The sequence below is a fragment of the Podarcis liolepis genome, assembly GCF_965112155.1.
Source record: "Podarcis liolepis genome assembly, chromosome: 6".
Lineage (NCBI taxonomy): Eukaryota > Metazoa > Chordata > Lepidosauria > Squamata > Lacertidae > Podarcis > Podarcis liolepis.
Window position 1 is genome coordinate 73,116,543 of NC_139559.1, and position 18,735 is coordinate 73,135,277.

The following is an 18,735-nucleotide window of genomic DNA, read 5'->3' on the forward strand; positions in this document are numbered from 1 at the left end:
ATGTGCAATACTTAAATAATAAGCCTGTGAATAAACCATTTGTTTTCGCCCCTTTGAGGTTGACTTGGCTTAAGTCACTGTTTGGTGATCATGTCCTCCCTTTCGTTTTCCCCTCCCTCGCTCTGCTCCTTCCTATTTTAAGTTATTATTTTAGTGGTTTTAGAAATCCATGTGCATTAAATGTTGGTTTACATGACTTGTCATTTTCTGTATCAGAAATTTTTTCCAATTATGGAGGTTTATTGTCAATTGCCAGTGGTGATTGCTGCTTTATTTATAAGCCGTACTTCGTTTCATTTACTTTTTTAAATGCATTTTAAAAAATGGCTCAAATATTTGTGGACTTTGTATACAAGTTACATTTTTCCTTACCTCTTTAATCTGGTTGGATTGGTCCTGATGCATTGAGTGAAGTATGCTGTACAAAAGCCCTGCAAAAGGGGAAAGCCTGTGCAATTTTTACAATGTGTAGTATTGTGAATTATTTCAGGAGACATAGATGATTGTGACAGATTGACACAAACCTGCATGTATGAGCATCGACCTCCAAAAACCCTTTCTCCAATTTACGAGATGGATGTTGGAGAAGCTTTTGAGCAGAGGATGGAGTCGGAACTGAACATTCTAGATGTGGATTTTGAAGATCAGCCGTTTGCAGAACAGGACTGGACTCTTCTCAGGCAACTGTTATCTGACCAGGAGTCAAACTTAGACATCAAAAACTCTGTTCCTGAAGACCTTAACTTAGCACAATATCTCATCAACCAGACACTCTTTCTGGCACGAGACAGTTCACAACCTCAGGGTAAAGCACAGATTGACACTTTCAGTAGGTGGACTGAACTGATATCTCCACTGGATGATTCTTCAGCAAGCATCACAGTGGCAAGTTTTTCCTCTGAAGATTGTTCTTCCCCTCAAGGGGAATGGACAATTCTTGAACTAGAAACCCATCATTGAAGTGATCAAGTGTTTTGAGACAGGACTCCTCCCCTCTTCTTTTCCCTGTACCTCTGCAAGTAAATAGGTGATGCAATATTTCTATACAATAATAAATACTGCATCCGTCAAGAAGAGTCAGTCCTTGATATTGAAATGATCCTTTCTTTAAGTGGTCCGTTTCTAATTTAAGATTTAAACACAGGTAAAATAAACTTTTGAGATTTAAGGTGGATGTTTTCTAAAAACTATTTTCAAGCATGTCTTCTTTTCTTTCTCTTCCTAGATTTAGGAAATTAGATGCCCTGTAAGAAAAAGCTTTGACTTACTCTCTCCTTTTTTCATTCATCACTTACTCATACATTTCCTAAATGCTCAATGAATTAAAATATGAATGCAGAATTAAGTATTGCTATCCTTTTTTCTTCCATTGCTCTCCATACATAGTGACTTGGTGACTTCTTCAAAGATAAGCGATTCACAGTGATTACGTCAAAAGATGTGTGCCAACAGTACTTTCAATTCTAGAAATGTGTGTTTGGATTTGCAGGAAATAATAATAATAATGCAACTGTTTCTGAATTTATTTATAAACAGCAGCATGTTTGGGTTGTTTTCTCCAGGTTGATTTTTTGTACCTTTTTGTTTTTGAAAATTCAATAAATTTCTAAATTGTTTAAATCTAAGATTGCACAGGAGTTACTGGAAGGGATACGTAGTGTTCTTTTTCTAGGAAGAAATAAATGTTTACAGTGTTGTTAAATTGGGGGGGGCCTCAAGAATTATTTATACAAAATCTAATACCGTTAACAGGTTTTTTTCTTTTAAGATGGTATTTAATAGCATGAGGCAGGTGAAATATAATGAAGTAGTCTGCTCATTTCAAATTTCTGTCTTTTGTGTGCCATATAGATCTAAATTTGGATTCCTTAGAGTGTATTAGGTAGCACACTTCCCTTATCAAAGGACAGTTTTAAAGGATTGGTATTCGTCGTTTTTGATCCAGAGCCCCTTTCCCAGTTACAGCTTATCATCTTGGGGGGTGGGGGTGGGTCTGGCTAATAGCGCAGGAACAGTGAAACACAATATCATCTATATGTGTTTTTTTAATTTCCTTTTCAATATGCATCCTATTTACTCTGTGACAAGAGAAAATTGGAATCCACTTCATAGGGAGTTCTTACCATCCAAGTTCCAATGTAGATGGAACACTCAGATACTGATTTTTGTGTTCTATGATGCTCACTTCAATAAACTTAAGATGGATGGACCTTTTTGCTGTGAAGTAATTGGGCGATATTTACCTGTCAGCGGAAGCCCTGCACAAAGACGTCTGTTTGCCCTGCCCCGCATGCTCTCCTGACCTTTGCTCTGGTGGGATGGAGAACCCATAGTACAGCACATGAGGGAAGGAGAGGGGAGATCTGGCAGGCTATAGTGCTTGTGCAGTTGGAGCATTTGTCATAGCGCAAAGTTGAGTTCCACACATTTTATTTTAGTAACGCATGTGGAAATGCAGCTTTTGAAGGATTCATGATTTCATTCTTCCCTCTCTGCCTATACTTAAAGGTAAAGGGACCCCTGACCATTAGGTCCAGTCGTGGCCAACTCTGGGGTTGCAGCGCTCATCTCGCTTTATTGGCCGAGGGAGCCTGCGTACAGCTTCCGGGTCATGTGGCCAGCATGTCTAAGCTGCTTCTGGCGAACCAGAGCAGCACACGGAAACGCCGTTTACCTTCCCGCCAGAGTGGTACCTATTTATCTACTTGCACTTTGATGTGCTTTCAAACTGCTAGGTTGGCAGGAGCAGGGACAGCAATGGGAGCTCACCCCATTGCAGGGATTCAAACCACCAACCTTCTGATCGGCAACTCCTAGACTCTGTGGTTTAACCCACAGCGCCACCCGCGTCCCACTGCCTATACTTAATAAATTAAAAAAGTAATTAAGATACTCGCATAGTGCCATTCCACTAAGAAAAATTCCCAGCTTTCAATGAAAATACATGAAAACATTAAAGGAAAACACCTAAATATCACACACACACGCCAGAAATTAAAAATGGTAGAAACCGTAAAGCAAAGATAGAAAAGCAGCATAGAGATTAACATGGGCTTTCGTGGAAAGGTCATTCCAAAGGTGGGGTTCAGATTCCTGTGGGCAGAGGTGGTCCTCCTGATCTTTGGCTCCAAGAGCCATTCACGGCTTCAAAGGGTAAGCACTAGCAAGTTGAACTTTGAAACAGATCAACGCCCAGTGCAGTTGTTCAAAGACTGGCAACATGTAATCCATTTGGCTGGTCTCTGTTAGTAGCCCAGTGACCATTTTGTACTAGCGGTTTGCAATAAGCCTTCAATGGCATTGTGAAAACTAGTGCAGGTATTGGCAATGCATAACGGCTTCCCGTGTACTTCAATAGTTACATTTTTATTTCTGACAAACATTGGGATTCATTTTCCCCATTACGTACACGAAAGGCTTGCTACAAAGAATTGAATAAATGTGGCAGGAAAAGAATAAAGCTTATGCTGTGTCAGCTCTTTCCCATTTCATTTACCCTTATTTTAAAAAGATTTTATTAAAGATAATAAGTGTAATATTATAAAATGCCCCAGTAAAAATTGTGACATCCCCCTGCCGCATCCTCCTCTTTCTACAGTGTGATGAATTCACAATAAATGTATTTACAATCTTCAGTCAGCTTCCAAAGTCAGACACATTCATACATTCAGTGCTCCAAACGTCCATCAAAGAGAGTCATATCTGATAATAACTTTAGTCTCATACATGTTTTAATAGTTTATTGCCATGTCTAAAAGTCTGATGTAGCTTGAGGAAGATTATCTGCCTGTCTGTGATCTTTGGTGTAGAAAATAAAGGACCACCATATTGTGAGAAATGTCTCTGGTTTTTGTTTTCCATGGGAAACAATATTATGGGCGACCTTTTCTGCTATTGCTTGCATCATATATTTTTATACCAAAATTCCAGAGTAAATCCTTGTAGCTTCTGCCATGTTTGTGCTATTGCCAATCGTGCAGTGACAAGAAAACAGGCAGCGAACCTTTTATAAAGTTGTTTATTGGCATCCTCAAAAATAGTAAGGAAAGCTGATTGTGGGTTAATAATACTTTTCAATGTTTAGATTTCTTTTGCTAGGGGGGAGATGGCAAATTGGCTCTGGTTTTCAAGTGGAAAAGTTCCTTTGGTCTGACATGACGATGGGGAGGAGGAAGAGGATTCAGGCAAGGGGTGTAGCCGGGCCTGGGACACACCAGCTGGGGATGAAGTACTTGCAGGGTGATGGGGATGGTGAGAGGACCCAGAACTGAAGGAGCCAGAGTCAGAAGGGGCCCTGAACACAGTGGGCTCTGAGACATAGGGAGCAGTGGGAGATATGCTCTAGGTCAGGCATAGGCAAACTCTGCCCTCCAGATGGTTTGGGACTACAACTCCCATCCCTAGCTAACAGGACCAGTGGTCAAGGATGATGGGAGTTGTAGTCCCAAAACATCTGGAGGGCCGAGTTTGCCTATGCCTGCTCTAGGTGGCTGAGGCAGACCTACAGCCTACAGCCCAGCTCCCTAGTTGGCCAGGTGGGGCTCGCTATTTCTGGGAGGAGAGTGATTTCTCAGCTGGAGTAGGCTCAGGACAGGTGAGGGTCATCTGCCTCATTAAGCCCAGGTGCTGCACAAAGCAGCAAAGGGCAGCAGAGCTAAGGGGCTGTGTCTGCTCAGCTGTCCATGTTGATGGATCTTGGCTTGGATGCTCCAGGACCCCTATGGGATGGTGCTTCTGGTTGGACTTCAGACATATAGATTGACCCCAGACCGTGTATCCCGACTGTTGAACTTGGGACTTGAAATACTGCCTTGCCGCCAGGTAGGCCTGGGGATCAGGACAATGTCCATAGCAATGTCTAGCATGAAAGAAGAGCATATGATGGGAAGGGTAGGGCATCTGACAGAAAGGCTGCGGAGGTTAGTTGGGCCCACCCCCTGGGGAATCCCTGGACCTAGGCCTGCCTGTCACTGGTCCATCCGTAGTCAGGCCTGCAGTCCTACCCAGGCTGACAAAGCCTATGGCCAGGCCACAATGCTACCTGACTGTTTAAGGTAAGCGGACTTGTCTTATCCTTTGCCTTAGGCTGGAAAATGGCTGGAGCCGGCCCTACTAGTCCCTAGAGCAGTGATGGCCAAACTTGGCCCTCCAGCTGTTTTGGGACTACAACTCCCCTCATCCCTAGCTAACAGGACTAGTGGTCAGGGATGATGGGAATTGGCCAAGTTTGGCCATCACTACCCTAAAGTACAATTGAATAGGCTGAGCTGCAGGGATGGGGCAGAAATTCAGTTCAGTTTGCATTTAAAGGTGAATCGACCAAATCTACACTTTCTGAAGCAATAGGAGAATCAAAGCACAGCCGTTCTTTTAAATTAACACTTAACTGAATTTTGAAAAGGTTGTTTACAAAAATACATACATTGGGGGTCAGTGTGCATAAAAAATAACACAGCAGTGAAAATAACATACAAACTGTATTACATTGTTTCCAAAAATGTCAAAATTGCATGCAGAAATATCAGACATTCACACTAGGATGTTGGGGAAATTTCAGGAGAATTTTTTTTAAAAATTGCAATTGCAGAAATGTGGAGAACTGAATTTAACATTGGGGAGATTAGAAACAACCCAAATAGATAGATCCTTATATTCCCACAGAACTGTAAACAAAGAATTCACTAGTTCAGAAATTCTCTGCCATGAACTTGGTGGTCTCTGGCAAGCCAACACCTCTTAGCCCTTGGTGGTTCAAGACCAGCTACTGGGTCTCAAGAGCAACGCTACTCTCATTCAAATATCTGACAAAGGTTAGGCTTCCCAAGTGCATGTTTGGGTTCTAGTTGTGTCCTGACTCTGAAAAGGTTGAAGACTATTACTGTTATCTCTCTACTGTAAATATGAAGCTTATTCCAGGTATCATGCCCACTTTAGAGAGATTATTGAGAGAATGTGGGAAGCACATCAAGTACTTTGAAGTGCATTAGAAATGCTGGGTATTATAGTTATTGAAGAAACTTGTGCTGAGCTTTTTGGAGAAAAGGCATGATACAATTAAGCATGTATTTGACCTAAGATCGTCATTAAAAAACGTGACACTTCTGAAGTGCTCTCTAAGGTGAGAAAAATTCAGAAGCACACAGGCTTGATTCACTCAAGTGGCATTTGTTTTTCTTTGCATTCAGTTACACGGTAGGAAGCAGGGAATTTTTTAAGCGTGGTCCAGCTCTTTAGTCCTGGGTGAGTCGCTGCGATTGACAGTGTCTACATGTAAGAAGCTGGTTCGCATGCCTCCCCTCGGTGGCATCGTATACACATGTACACAATCAATTGGAGAATAAAAACTTTGTGTAGATTGTATCTCTAAAGATATGCTTGATGTGCTGAGTTGGCCAGGTACGATATTGTTAAAGGTGTGGTCTTGATCATGAGGTCTTTTCCCTCTTAAGCAGAGATGGGGAATTGTGGCCCTCCTAGATGTTGCCAAATATTGGTCATGTTTGCTATGGCTGCTGGAAGGTAAAGTCCAGCAATATCTGAAGAGCCACAGGGTCCCCATCCCTGCTCTCAAGTAAAACAATCCAAAATCATGGTAGGTGCAGTTATAGTAAATTAGAAGGATTGGCTATAGTGTCTATTTGTTTCTCTCTAAGCAGATATTCTCTGCATAATATTCTCTGGCTGTAGCCTGTTGGCTCTTCAGCCTGTACCTATCAAGAAACAAAGATTTATGTCCTGGACGATTTCAGTTTAAAAGGATATAATTGTATGTCGGTGTGTGAATATTTCATGACACTACAATAAGTTATCCGCTTGATATATGACGTAGTGCCTAAGGACAGGCAAAATAATAATAATAGGAAGAAGTGCTCACTTAATTGCATTGGTAATGATTTCAGCAGATTAAAACATGGAAAGGGAGCTGGTGTACTAGAAGCCCATCCTGAAAAATAAGCTTTCTACCTCTTCCTTGAAGAGGCAAAACTCATAGCAAAGTGTGAGAGGCTGACATACTGCTTGCAACGCTGTGAGCACAGCTCAATGGGGTGAGACATTCGTTCCCAGAAATCACCCGAAGTTTATTTCTAGCGGTTTCTGACCCCGACACAACACCCCTAAGCAGACTGTACTTAGGGCAGTCTCTGGTATCTCCACATAAAAGGACACTCTCTTCCACCACACTTGAGGGAAGTTGGCTAGTTTAAGGAGTGGGGAAAGAAGGCTGCCTGGTCTACACATTTAGGTCCCTCAGCAATGGGGCAATCTTTGCTGGTTTAAGGTGGAACAGCGGAGGGGCTGCTACGGTTGCCCCCCCAGCATCTGCTCCCTGAGGGGTTGCCTCACTCTGTTGAATGTTTGGGCTGACCCCATTACCGAGTGAAGACGGGAGTTTGCCTCACCATTTTTCTTGCGAAGGCACAAGAACTGAGGAGACACCGAACGTAGATGAATACTAAGCAAGCTAGTAATGCTCCAGTATTATTAAGCACGACTACCTTCCTGTAAGATTTCTAGGCTTCTTTCCAAATATCCCCCTTGCAAGAAAATATTTGAAATGGCAGGCTTTCAGATCAGCGAACTAAAATTGCAATTCCTATATTGAGAAAAGCTTTGACCCTTTTGTCGGAGCACCTTCAGTCTTTTCCCTGGGTAGTTTGCCTTTCTGTACTGAATGGGGAAACCTCATACTGTGTAATTTATTAATGTCGTTCTCATTGAATTTTTAAAAAATGCTTTAGATAGAATAGACTTCCACACGAACATGATCACAAGCAGTAACGCAAAGTTTTATTACAACAATCCTCTGTAACATTAACCCTTAACCCTGTCCTGCTTTTTTAAAAAAACAAAAACCCAGTATTATTTAACTGAGCATTTGATTTTAGTAGTAATTCTGCTTTTGCCTTAAGTTAATTTAGTCAGTTATGGTGGATACATCTACATAATTTATCAGATTCATTCAGTTGTAAGTGTAGAGTGGGGTTTTAAAAATTTTATTTAAGGACTGGTACTGGGGAATCTTGTGCAAGTAAAGTAAGGAGGAGAAGGAATGGAATGCGGGAGCGGAGTTGAACAATTGAGTTCTTATTCATTTATTTTTATTTTTTTATTTTTATTAAATTTGTATACCACCCTTCATCCATATATCACAGGGGAAGAGTGGAGAAGGAGATCCCTTGTTTATCCCAATACCTTGCCCCCCCCCCATTCAGAATTTGAGAGTGAGTTAAAAACAGAAACATCATTTCATTGCGCCCATACAAAAGGAGAACGCTGTTTCCTCAGTGGCATGCTTTTTTGAATTTGTCTGTAAATTAAAAGTTGCCAGTTTTAAAAACAAATAAACGGGGTAGGGTGAGGGAAAGAAAAGCCCTGTAGGGTATATTCTGCAAGTGCCACTGGCAAGTTAACCAGGCTCCCTCGGCTGTGATACCAGAAGAGCTAGGCCTCAAAGCTAGCCTCCATTACTGGCGTTCCATAATGGTGTCTCTTAGAAAAGTTGTGAGGGGGATCTTGACTGAGGGGCCAGAGCTCAGCTTTTGCAGAGCCTGGGCTAAGTAGGAATGAGTGTCAATAGATTAGGAAGCTCTAGAAGCCTTCGCTTCCCACACAGTCCTTAGCAAGCCTTAGTGACAAAACTGCCACATCCAAGCTCTCTCTTGTACGACGCTTTTTATTGAACGTTGTGAGGAATTACTAAGCCATTCTTGACTGGCATGACTCACAATGCCATAATGCTGACTAGAATTCTAACTTCATAAGCAGTGTTAGAAATGGAAATATGAACGCTAAACGGCACCTTAAACCGAGGTTGCAGGCGCAACAACAGAATGTTTTTTGTCTTTGTTTTCATAATAGGAATCATAGGCTTGTCCTGCGCCAGGAATTTTCCTGACATGTTTCCAGGTGTAAAAATGGCGTGGTGGTGGGGATTTTGCCGAATTGGCAAAATGTCAGTGAAAACCTGGATGTATGGTAACGCAGTGGAAAAAGTAGTGGAAACAGTTCCAAAAGCTTAAAATTGCTATTTGGGGTGGGGAGGTTTCCACAGAAAAAGTTGACAATTTGGGTTGTTCCCCAAAAAACCTCAAGGGCACCCAGGGTTGCTGGCACTCCTTGCTCCAAATCAGAACAGTATATTCAAAATATCCACTTTGCCACACTTTGAAACACACAGTGCCTCTGTAGAATAGAAAAGGGGAAAACCTAGTATTAAAGTACCCTTATTGTGAGGCCACAGAGTGGTAAATGGGGACTTTATGAGTTAATTTGCAACAAATTATAATGATATGCTCTCTGTGGAGTGTGTCTCACTTAGTACCCTAACCTTTTTCTAATGTTGTAACAGAAAAGGTGCTTACTGTATGGGAAAAGGTGAAAAAACTTGAATGACCACAGAATTATTAGCTCTGTTAGCAGATCCTCCAAGTGCCCCTATTTTCCAGGGCTGTCCCTGATTTAGAGAAGCCATCCTGGTTTCTGATTTGAACCTGGAATACCCCCTTTTTCCTTAGGATGTTCCTATTTTCATTGGAGAAATGTTGGAGGGTATGGCATCCCACCCCTGAGCCATCTAAAGGCAATCCTGTATAGGGAAGGTTTTTTTTTATGTTTAATGTTTTTATTATATATGTTGGAAGCCGCCCAGGGTGGCTAGGGGCAACCCAATAAGATGTGTGCAGTATAAATAGTAAAATTATCATTCTGGAATGGGACGTCCCTATTTTCATTGGAGAAATGTTGGAGGGTATGTGTTAGGCCTGTGTGTCTCCTAAATGTTTATGACAGTCTCGCTCATAGATGGTTTGCAAACTCTGCATTCAGATGGTTGGGATCTGTATTGCTGAGCCACCTTGAAGTTATAGTGCGCCTCAGAGTACCACTAACAGTGCTTGATTGACTCATAGTAATAACCAGAACAAGGACTGCACTTGGGGAAAGTGCCTTTTTCTCTTCAAGGCCTTTTTGATTCAATGGAAGCTTGTTTCTGGTACATGTACAAATGTGTTGCACAGTTGAAAGAGAGTGAGTGCACCGTTTCCCAGGGCTAAAAATAGTCAAGAGCTCTACATGTCTAATCTGAAGCTGCATTGAGATCAATGGGACTTACTCTTAACTAAGTGTGCTTAGAATTCCAGCCCAAAGTGGAGTTCATCTCTTATATTTTGTAAATGACACCTTCTCTTTGCACTTTACTTGTCCTCTAGCACAGTGTTTCCCAACCTTTTTTGGGCAAAGGCACACTTGTTTGATGAAAAAAATATCGAGGCACACCACCATTACAGCCCCGTGACGTCAGCGCGCAGCGTCACACCGGGAGGGACGCACGAAAGTCTAAGTTTCAATTTTTTTCCCTCCCCCTTGCCGGGGAACCTCCAAGCTTTGGGGGTGGGGGGGGAGGCAGCAAAGCGAGGCAGGAAGGAGAGCGCGGCTTGGCTGGGTGAGCTTTGGCAGGGGCAGGGAAGGAGAGCCGCGAGGCGGGCGCTGCGGACGGAGGCGCTGCCCGCCGAGCTCGCAGGCAGCCAGGCAGGCAGACGGCGAGAGCCCCGCTCTGGGCGGCCTCTCCTCGCCGCCGCCGCCCCGCCTCTCGCTGCCCGACTCGCCCGCCTCCCTCCAGGCAACATCTCGCGGCACACTAGTGTGCCGCGGAACAGTGGTTGAAAAACACTGCTCTAGCATTATCAAAACTCAGTATAACGTGACCTGTTATATTAATGCTATTTATAAGATGCAAACAAAGGTCCCACTACTTTCCCTTCTCGGTTTGTAGTGTTCAATAAGTGTCTGGTACTGCAGAAACTTTGGTGACTGTGTCAACATGGCGGAAGGCAGTGGGCAAGAAAAGACACGGTGGACTGCAACCGTAATTGTGAGTTCATCTCTTCAGGTACTGTATCCTACCATTTGTTCGTACAAGTTGCTCTAGCCTCGCAAAGGGTCACAAAATAAATGGGGCTGTGTATTCCACCCTTTCTAGGAACACCTAATATAGAAGAGAGAGCCATGGCATCAAAGCTTAACAACAATGTCAGAACACAGCTCTACCATGTCCTCATATGACTGGGATTAAGGCCTCCAGATTAGAGAGGGTAGTCTGCAAACAGATTTAAAACCCACCACCTTTTAAATTAAAACTAACCACTGTGTTGCATTAAGGAATTGACTGGCATTGAAGCATAGTGTAATGGGAAGCACAATTCTGTAAGCAGTGAAGACTCCCAAAGTGCAGAGGGTACTCAGGTTAAACCAGTCCAGCTGACACTGCTATCCCATTAGGTTTCAGGGGGGCACCCAGCTCCTTCAGAGCTCCCAAGAAATCCCACAGTTCTGACCTCAGTTTGAGTCCAAAATTGCCAATCAATTGTGCTCTTTCTTATCGTCAAATAAACCCAAGTGGCCAGGGGAAGGCACAGAAATACACTGACTTATTTTTGCTCTAGCACTCCCCTTCCACAAGTATCTCCAGTTATTTAGTTACTGTGGCATCATATTGACCCTAGCGTACATTACCAAGGGGATATTAAACAGATATGGCTAGGGCTATTTACTTAACGAAAGAAACTGGTTTGACGATTTTACCAGTCCTGTTCTTCTCCAGACCTGTCTTATAGCTGCAGAATTACAGTACTGAGTTGGAAGAGGCCCCAGGAGGTGTTTTAGTTTAATCCCCCAAAACGCATAACAATGTTTTAATTCCGCTAAATCAGTGTTCAGAAGTGAGATTTTCTGATAAAGCAGGCTTACAGCAGAGTAGACTTCTTATATTCCTGTGCTTTCCCCCCACCCCAAACACTCCAGAGGGGTTAAATGCCATGATCAAAGAGCATCGACCATATTAATATGCCCATTTCAATGGAATCTGAAACACTAATGGCCTGGCTAGAACAAAAGCACAAAGCAGAAGACCTTGCTTTATCAGATCAAAGGCCCATCTAATTCAGCATTGTCTTCTCACAGTGGCCAATCAGATGCCTATTGGATGCCCAACAGAGGACATGAGTGCAATAACACACTCTCCACTTTTATTTCCCAGCAACTTGGTATTCAGAGGCATGCCCAGTAGCACACAACCATTCTGACTCTAGTAGCCACTGATAAACTTTACCCTCCTTGAACTTCTCTAATTTTCCTTTAAAGACCCGTTCTGACGAATAGCGTTGAACTAGGACCCAGGAGACCGGGGTTCAAATCCTCACTCAGTCATCAAGCCCACTGGGTGACCGTGGGTCAGTCACTACCTGTCATCAGAACCTACCTTGCAGGGTGGTTTTGAGGATAACATGGAGAGGAGGAGAGCCATGTATGTTACCTTGAGCTCCTGGGAGTATAAAAGCAAATGTAAATAAATAAATAGTTGGGGGCTAACTTCCACCCTTCTCGGGATGTTCCCAATTTGTAAAAGTGACTGAAAGAAAATAGGGTGAGTGAGCTGGAGTCTATAAGAGTTGTGTTTTGCACTTGGAAGACTTTTACATCAGGGAGGATGTGGGGGATGCACTCTGTTATGGCTGTTAAGTGCCACTTCCTATCAGGTTGTAAGAAACCCTTTCTTCCTCCAACACTTGCAGCAGCAGCAGCAGCAGCACCTCTGTGACATTTAGAATTGTTGCCCACCTGAGGCCATCCCTGCTTCCCAACAAACAAAGTGGCTTTTGCATTGACTTTTTGTTAGTACAGCCAGTGCTCGCCAATGTGTTCCCCTTCCCTCCTTTTCCCCTCTGGAGCCTTCCTTTAGTTCGTTAATAGCAATTACAGGATGCAATGAACAGTCATAATGACAAACAGGCGATGCAGAAAGTGCTATAGATGTTTTTATCTGGGTTCTCCTTGCTTTCAGGAAGCATTTTGATTGATTAATCTATAATGTTGATCTTTGTTACTCTTTTAATGCAGTTTTTTTTATTAGTTTCCCTTTTCTTGTTGACAGGAACAGTTCTTGGAGGCAGTACACTGTCATTGCACAAGCTGACATTGTTCTTGATTGATAGAATAGAAAGAAACTTGGCTAGCTTATCTTAAGATGAAAACTTGATTGATAGGATACCTGGGTAATCTGTGACCCTCCGGATGCAGCTGGTCTACAGCTTGCAACATCTCTGGCTGGGGCTGATGGAAAACAGGCCCTCTTTAAAAGCTCCTGCTGCATTTGGAATACGTCTTCTGTCCATTCCTATCCTTTTTCTGGGTCCACCTTACTTTCCTGACTGTTTTAATGAACAGAAGGGGAATGGGATGACAGAGGCAGGAGGAACCGACAGGAGAAGACTCATTTTCTCATTGGATTGGGGAGTTTAATGGATGGCTCTCCAGGCTGCAACTGGGACAACTGTTAAGTTCTGTTGTATGGCAAGCTAAACATAAAGCACCTTGGTTATAATGAGCAATATTTTAATGAAAAGGATGCATGTTTTATAATATACAGTGGTACCTCGGGTTACATACGGCTTCAGGTTACAGACTCCGCAAACCCAGAAATAGTACCTCGGGTTAAGAACTTTGCTTCAGGATGAGAACAGAAATCGTGTGGCAGCGGGAGGCCCCATTAGCTAAAGTGGTGCTTCAGGTTAAGAACGGACCTCGGGAACGAATTAAGTTCTTAACCCAAGGTACCACTGTATGTTAGCTTAGTGGGAAGAGGATTAAAGGTTAAAAAATGATCAACGCTGTAGATATTTCTGCTCTCTTTTTTGTCATTATAATACGAGCTCGAAGTGACCCAATTAACTTTATTTAGAACTGGTGAGCATGTTTTAATCCTGTATTTTATAACTTATTTAGGGTCATGAAATTTCAATGTCCCTACAAAATCAGCAACACCGGGTTCGATATTCAGATACAGTGGAAAATGGATCAATAATTTTCTCTCTTTCTGGTAGAGTATCTTAAATTATGGGAAATGTGACCATTAATACACACACACACACACACACACACACACACACATGAATTTATTTATATTTCATTTAATGTATTTATTTATTATTTATATTTATTTCATTATATATATATGCTACTTGATTGTGTGTGTGTTTATAATCTCAAAGCGGTTTACAGGGCTACTTAAATTGCAGAATTCAATATGGAAATTAAGAGTGACAAGTTGTACACATGGTGGTCTTGCAGCATCCCTACAACATAATTTGGGTCAGAGTATCAATATGCTTTACACCCAGTGAATTTTATGGAGGGCATAATCTCAGTCTCCATAACTGACCCTTTAGAAATCCCCCAAAGCCAAGAAATTTGTAATGACTGTTATCCTTCTCTCAAACTGGACATAATCACATCTGAAGGAAATTTTAGAATGCTTGTAGCCAGATATGAATAGCAGAAAATGATCCTGTAGACTTATAAGGCAGAATAATTTTAAACCATTTCAAGCTATGAATGTTGGGTTTCATAGTCCAGTTCAACAAAAAACACTTGTTTGTTATATTTTTGTCCACTTAAATAAATCACCAACAATTTACTAAATTCTGTTTAAAAGAGACAGTCCCTACCCATGGGTTTAAAATGTAAATAGACATCACACAAAAGGAAAAAGGATGAGGAGGAAAGAGGAAGACAAGCAAATTCATGTATAATTTTTTAATGTGTTCCTCATCTTCCTATCCTAATTTGAGAATCACTGTAATAAACTAAGCAGATAGGATCAGGACACTGTAGAAACAATTAGCCCCCTTTCATCTGTTTGTATGGGGCTTCCAAATAAACAGGCTGGGAAATGGATGAAAGAGTAGCAATGAGTCTATCTTCCACATACATATGCCTAGGACTACAGCTTTATATGAACAAAACACTATTTCAATAGTAAATATACCAACTATATATGTATTTGACTATTTTTTATATGCAGTTAAGTCTGACTTGATCACCATATTTCTTCTTGCCCAGGAATTGCATTTTTGCTGGTTGATGCTCAAGGCTTATTTTTCACAGAGAGAGAGGTTTTATTTGAAAGAATAAAGAAGTTCATGACCATTCACAGGAATGGATTTTTGCTTTTGTCAGCTGCTCGTCATGGACCAAAAGAATGGGATGGGATGTTCAGAGTTCAGCAGAGGTATGAAATTTAAAAAATCGTCAATAGTTTGTTTTATTAGTAAAGGAAACTAGGTATAATAATATGAAATGTTTGCTTAATTATCAAAGATGTAGGTAAATTTGATTTTGCTCAAAGAATTTAGCCAAAGAATAAAAACCCCGTTGTCATATTGCAGTTTATAAGAAAATGATGCATCTCGGTCAGTATGACTTGATAACATGAGGCAATTTTGGAAATTTAACAAGTTATCATTCCCTAAGTACAAGATAACACCATTTTGCGTTACCTTTTCAGAGACTGAGGGTCCTATCCTTGGAAGGCAATTTGGAAGTAAATCCTGTTGATTTCAATGAGACTTACTTCCAATCAAGTATGTGTTAAGACTGCAACAAGAGTTCTAATAGTATAAAAATGAGAATTACGCTTTTGAAAGTCTAGCAATACAGATCATTATGCCAACAAAGAAGCAATTGGCAGGGGTAGTACAACCTGAGGGCATGGCAGTACAGCGGTACCTCGGGTTACATACGCTTCAGGTTACATACACTTCAGGTTACAGACTCCGCTAACCCAGAAATAGTACCTCGGGTTAAGAACTTTGCTTCAGGATGAGAACAGAAATCGTGCAGCAGCGGCACAGCAGCAGTGGGAGGCCCCATTAGCTAAAGTGGTGCTTCAGGTTAAGAACAGTTTCAGGTTAAGAATGGACCTCCGGAACGAATTAAGTATGTAACCAGAGGTACCACTGTAGTACTGTAAGAACAGAGCATATCCTGGAGTAACAGGATGCTTCAATATTAAGTGGATGGTTCAATATTAAGTTTACGTTCAAAGTCTTAAAAGTGAGCTAGGAAATTGTCCCATCTGATCGTAATGGCCACTATTAGTAACATAATTATCTCTGTGTGTTCTCCCCTGCGTTTAATTTCCCTCTGACCTCATTGTTTAAATTCCTCCTCCCCTGCCCTCTCTCTGTTTGCCTGCAACTTGGGCAAACACTTCATGCAAACCTTACGATGGGCAAATAACATCTTGCTGAAGACAATGCTGAAACACTTTGGGAAATAAACAAAATTGGAAATGTTTTTTTGTGACCCTTTAGCTTGGCCTTTTCCTTTTTATTTCATCTTGGGTGTAGCCCTCTTGTTTTCCATGTAGCTCAGTACTGTGTACTCCTGATTGTAGTGACCACCTGGGGTTTAAGGACAGCGTCTTTTCCATCACCTGAATTCTTGGTGCAAAGAAAATATAGAGAAAGGAGAATTCCTGGATGTCAGGCTCCAAGCCTGGGAGCAGTGGTAGGGAAGGACTTCAACTACCTTCTGCTATCTCAATCCTAGTGAAAATGAAGTACCAGCTTTTGCAAAATCCCAATTTGCTGCAATCATATTAACATACCCTTATGTAACAGCATGCTCCAATTCTTGTCCATGCTGTAAAAAATATGAATACTGTACTTAGCATGATTGACATTTTGAGGGTTGTTTCAGGTTCCTAGGCAGCAATTTACGAATAATCCCAGTCCACAATACCGCTGAAGCTATTAAACTCATGCTAACTATAGCAAAAGTAAGTAGCAGAATTTTATTGTCAAATAATAACGTACAGCAAAACAGCTATGACAATATAGAATACATCAATAGGATTTCCACATACTTTTTTGAAAAGTATCTCATACATGCTAAGCATGTAACTGCATCTAAAATGAGCCAATGTGGTTTAGTGTTTTCAGTGCCAAACAAGAACAGGGAAGGTTCTGATATAAATTCCTATTCAGTCATGAAACTCATTGGCTAACCCGTACAGGGCTATTGTGATTTATTTATTTTTAAAGGAGGGTGGGAAGAATAACCAAGGATATCATTGGAGGAAAAGTGACATGTAAGTGAATAAAATAGTTATTTGCTATTTGGTGCTTGTACAGTGGTGCCTCGCAAGACGAAATTAATCCGTTCCGCGAGCCTCTTTGTCTAGCAGTTTTTTCGTCTTGCGAAGCAACCCTATTAGCGGATTAGCGCTATTAGCGGTTTAGCGGCTATTAAAGGCTTAGCGGATTAGCGGCTAAAAGGCTATTAGCGGCTTAGAAAAAGGGGGGGGGGAGCGGAAAAAAATCGGAACACTTGCAAGACGTTTTCGTCTTGCAAAGCAAGCCCATAGGGAAAATCGTCTTGCGAAGCAGCTCAAAAACAGAAAACCCTTTCTTCTAGCGGGTTTTCCGTCTTGCGAGGCATTCGTCTTGCGGGGCACCACTGTAATACGAATTATAGATACTTGACTGGCAGATACATATAGGACCTAATGCTTAATGTGATATATGAATAAGATACAGTACTTTTACATAAATACTTCTGGCAATTATTATTGCATACATACCGTACCTAATTTTTAAAAAGTGTTCCCTGTAGTTTACTTTGGAGCAAAACCAGAAATAGAATTAAACACTAAGACTATTTTAAGCTATGCTCTTCAAAATAACTACTTGCTCCTTTAAAGTTACTTCAGTTTAACCTAAGGTTTTTCTTTCAATCACACCAATATAAAATCAGAATTGAAGTATTAAATTTTAAGCCTTTTAGAATCTAGTCACTTGAAGACGAGTCATTTGTAGACTTTCATTTCAAAATGGAAGCCAAAATTCTCTGAAACAGGACCCTGCAAGTAAAATCTGTTATTTTACAAACCCTCTTTAGTACTTTCCCTCAGGATCTTTCTTTCTTGCAGAAAGAATCCAAAGTTATTTTCAACTCTTATGGTGTATTAATTGCACAAACCATTACTATAACCTGCTTTATTTCTCTCCTTGTAAAGACTACTTCAAAACCGCATCTGGACAACATTCGCTACAGAATGCTAATGGCAAAGACACAGATTGTAGAACAAAGCTGTGTTTGGAAAATGCTTCATCAAAGTCAACTGGCTTGTAGTTTAGTAAACACCACTTAATATTTTATTCAAAAATGTTTGGCCATGTTTATTTGCAAAATAGTCTCAATTTTGTGCTTTTAAAAAATGTATCCACAAAGCAATAAGCTTTTGAAAGCGTATTTCTGGTTGTTACATTCAGAATTAAAATCAGTGTGTGATTTCTTAGTTTAATTTCCTGTATAACCATCCAACACATATTACTGTTTACTTGAAAAGGCTAGCCAGATGTAAAATACTGAGGAAGAATGGTCATTATTCAAGAGTAACACCTTTAAAAAATGTACATAACTTTGCAAATAAATGGCATAGTTGTAGCCTACCCAATTTAATATTTTCTTTTCTAAGAATTATTTAGAACTTGTTATTCTTTTATTTCCATAAAGGAAAATCTCTTACTAAACAATTTGTATATTTAAGTCAATGAACTCCCATCTCCCAGACTTTTCATTCTGATCCGCTTGTACTTGCTCAGATATATTTCCAGAAATGACCAAGGAAATTTGCAGTGAGGAATTTACTCATAGCTGAAATGGTAGATAGGATAACTCACCTTTATGTCATCTTAATGTAACATCATAATGATACGCTGGTGGGCCTTGCAGCTATGAGGTGATTCAATTTTCTCCAAGTAACTGCTTAATCTGCCTACATCTAACAGTGCTGCAACATGCTGCTATATATCTCCGAATCAGTTCTATGATAACTGAAATGGGTTCTTAGTATCTACACTGCAAGTTTAGAATGTACTCTCTCTAATGTCAATA

The 18,735-nt window shown here is 41.0% G+C and overlaps 2 protein-coding genes across 8 annotated transcripts in view; both read left to right on the plus strand.

Moving 5' to 3' along the window:
• Window positions 1–1,620, plus strand: part of BTBD8 (BTB domain containing 8) — a 41,975-nt gene extending 40,355 nt beyond the window's left edge. For all 7 annotated transcript variants that reach the window (XM_083510883.1, XM_083510885.1, XM_083510884.1 and 4 more), the window contains one exon: window positions 491–1,620. In XM_083510883.1, coding sequence (XP_083367009.1) covers window positions 491–960 — 470 coding nt within the window. In that variant the 3' untranslated portion in view covers window positions 961–1,620. The remainder of the gene's footprint in view (window positions 1–490) is intronic.
• Window positions 1,621–7,741: 6,121 nt separating this feature from the next.
• On the plus strand, window positions 7,742–18,290 carry LOC310710354 (protein SPO16 homolog). Its single transcript, XM_083511272.1, has 6 exons — window positions 7,742–10,212; window positions 10,678–10,888; window positions 13,780–13,873; window positions 14,896–15,064; window positions 16,537–16,615; window positions 17,855–18,290. Exons 2-6 carry the CDS (start codon window positions 10,820–10,822, stop codon window positions 17,987–17,989), a joined length of 546 nt encoding a protein of 181 aa, XP_083367398.1. The 5' UTR covers window positions 7,742–10,212; window positions 10,678–10,819; the 3' UTR covers window positions 17,990–18,290.
• The last annotated feature ends 445 nt before the right edge of the window (window positions 18,291–18,735 follow it).

Bases quoted from the DNA above. Each gene is read 5' to 3' on its own strand.
- LOC310710354 (XM_083511272.1), top strand. From the start codon at position 10,820: ATGGCGGAAGGCAGTGGGCAAGAAAAGACACGGTGGACTGCAACCGTA. The intron at 10,889-13,779 runs GTACTGTATCCT...TAACTTATTTAG, and splicing joins TTGTGAGTTCATCTCTTCAG to GGTCATGAAATTTCAATGTC. The intron at 15,065-16,536 runs GTATGAAATTTA...GGGTTGTTTCAG, and splicing joins ATGTTCAGAGTTCAGCAGAG to GTTCCTAGGCAGCAATTTAC.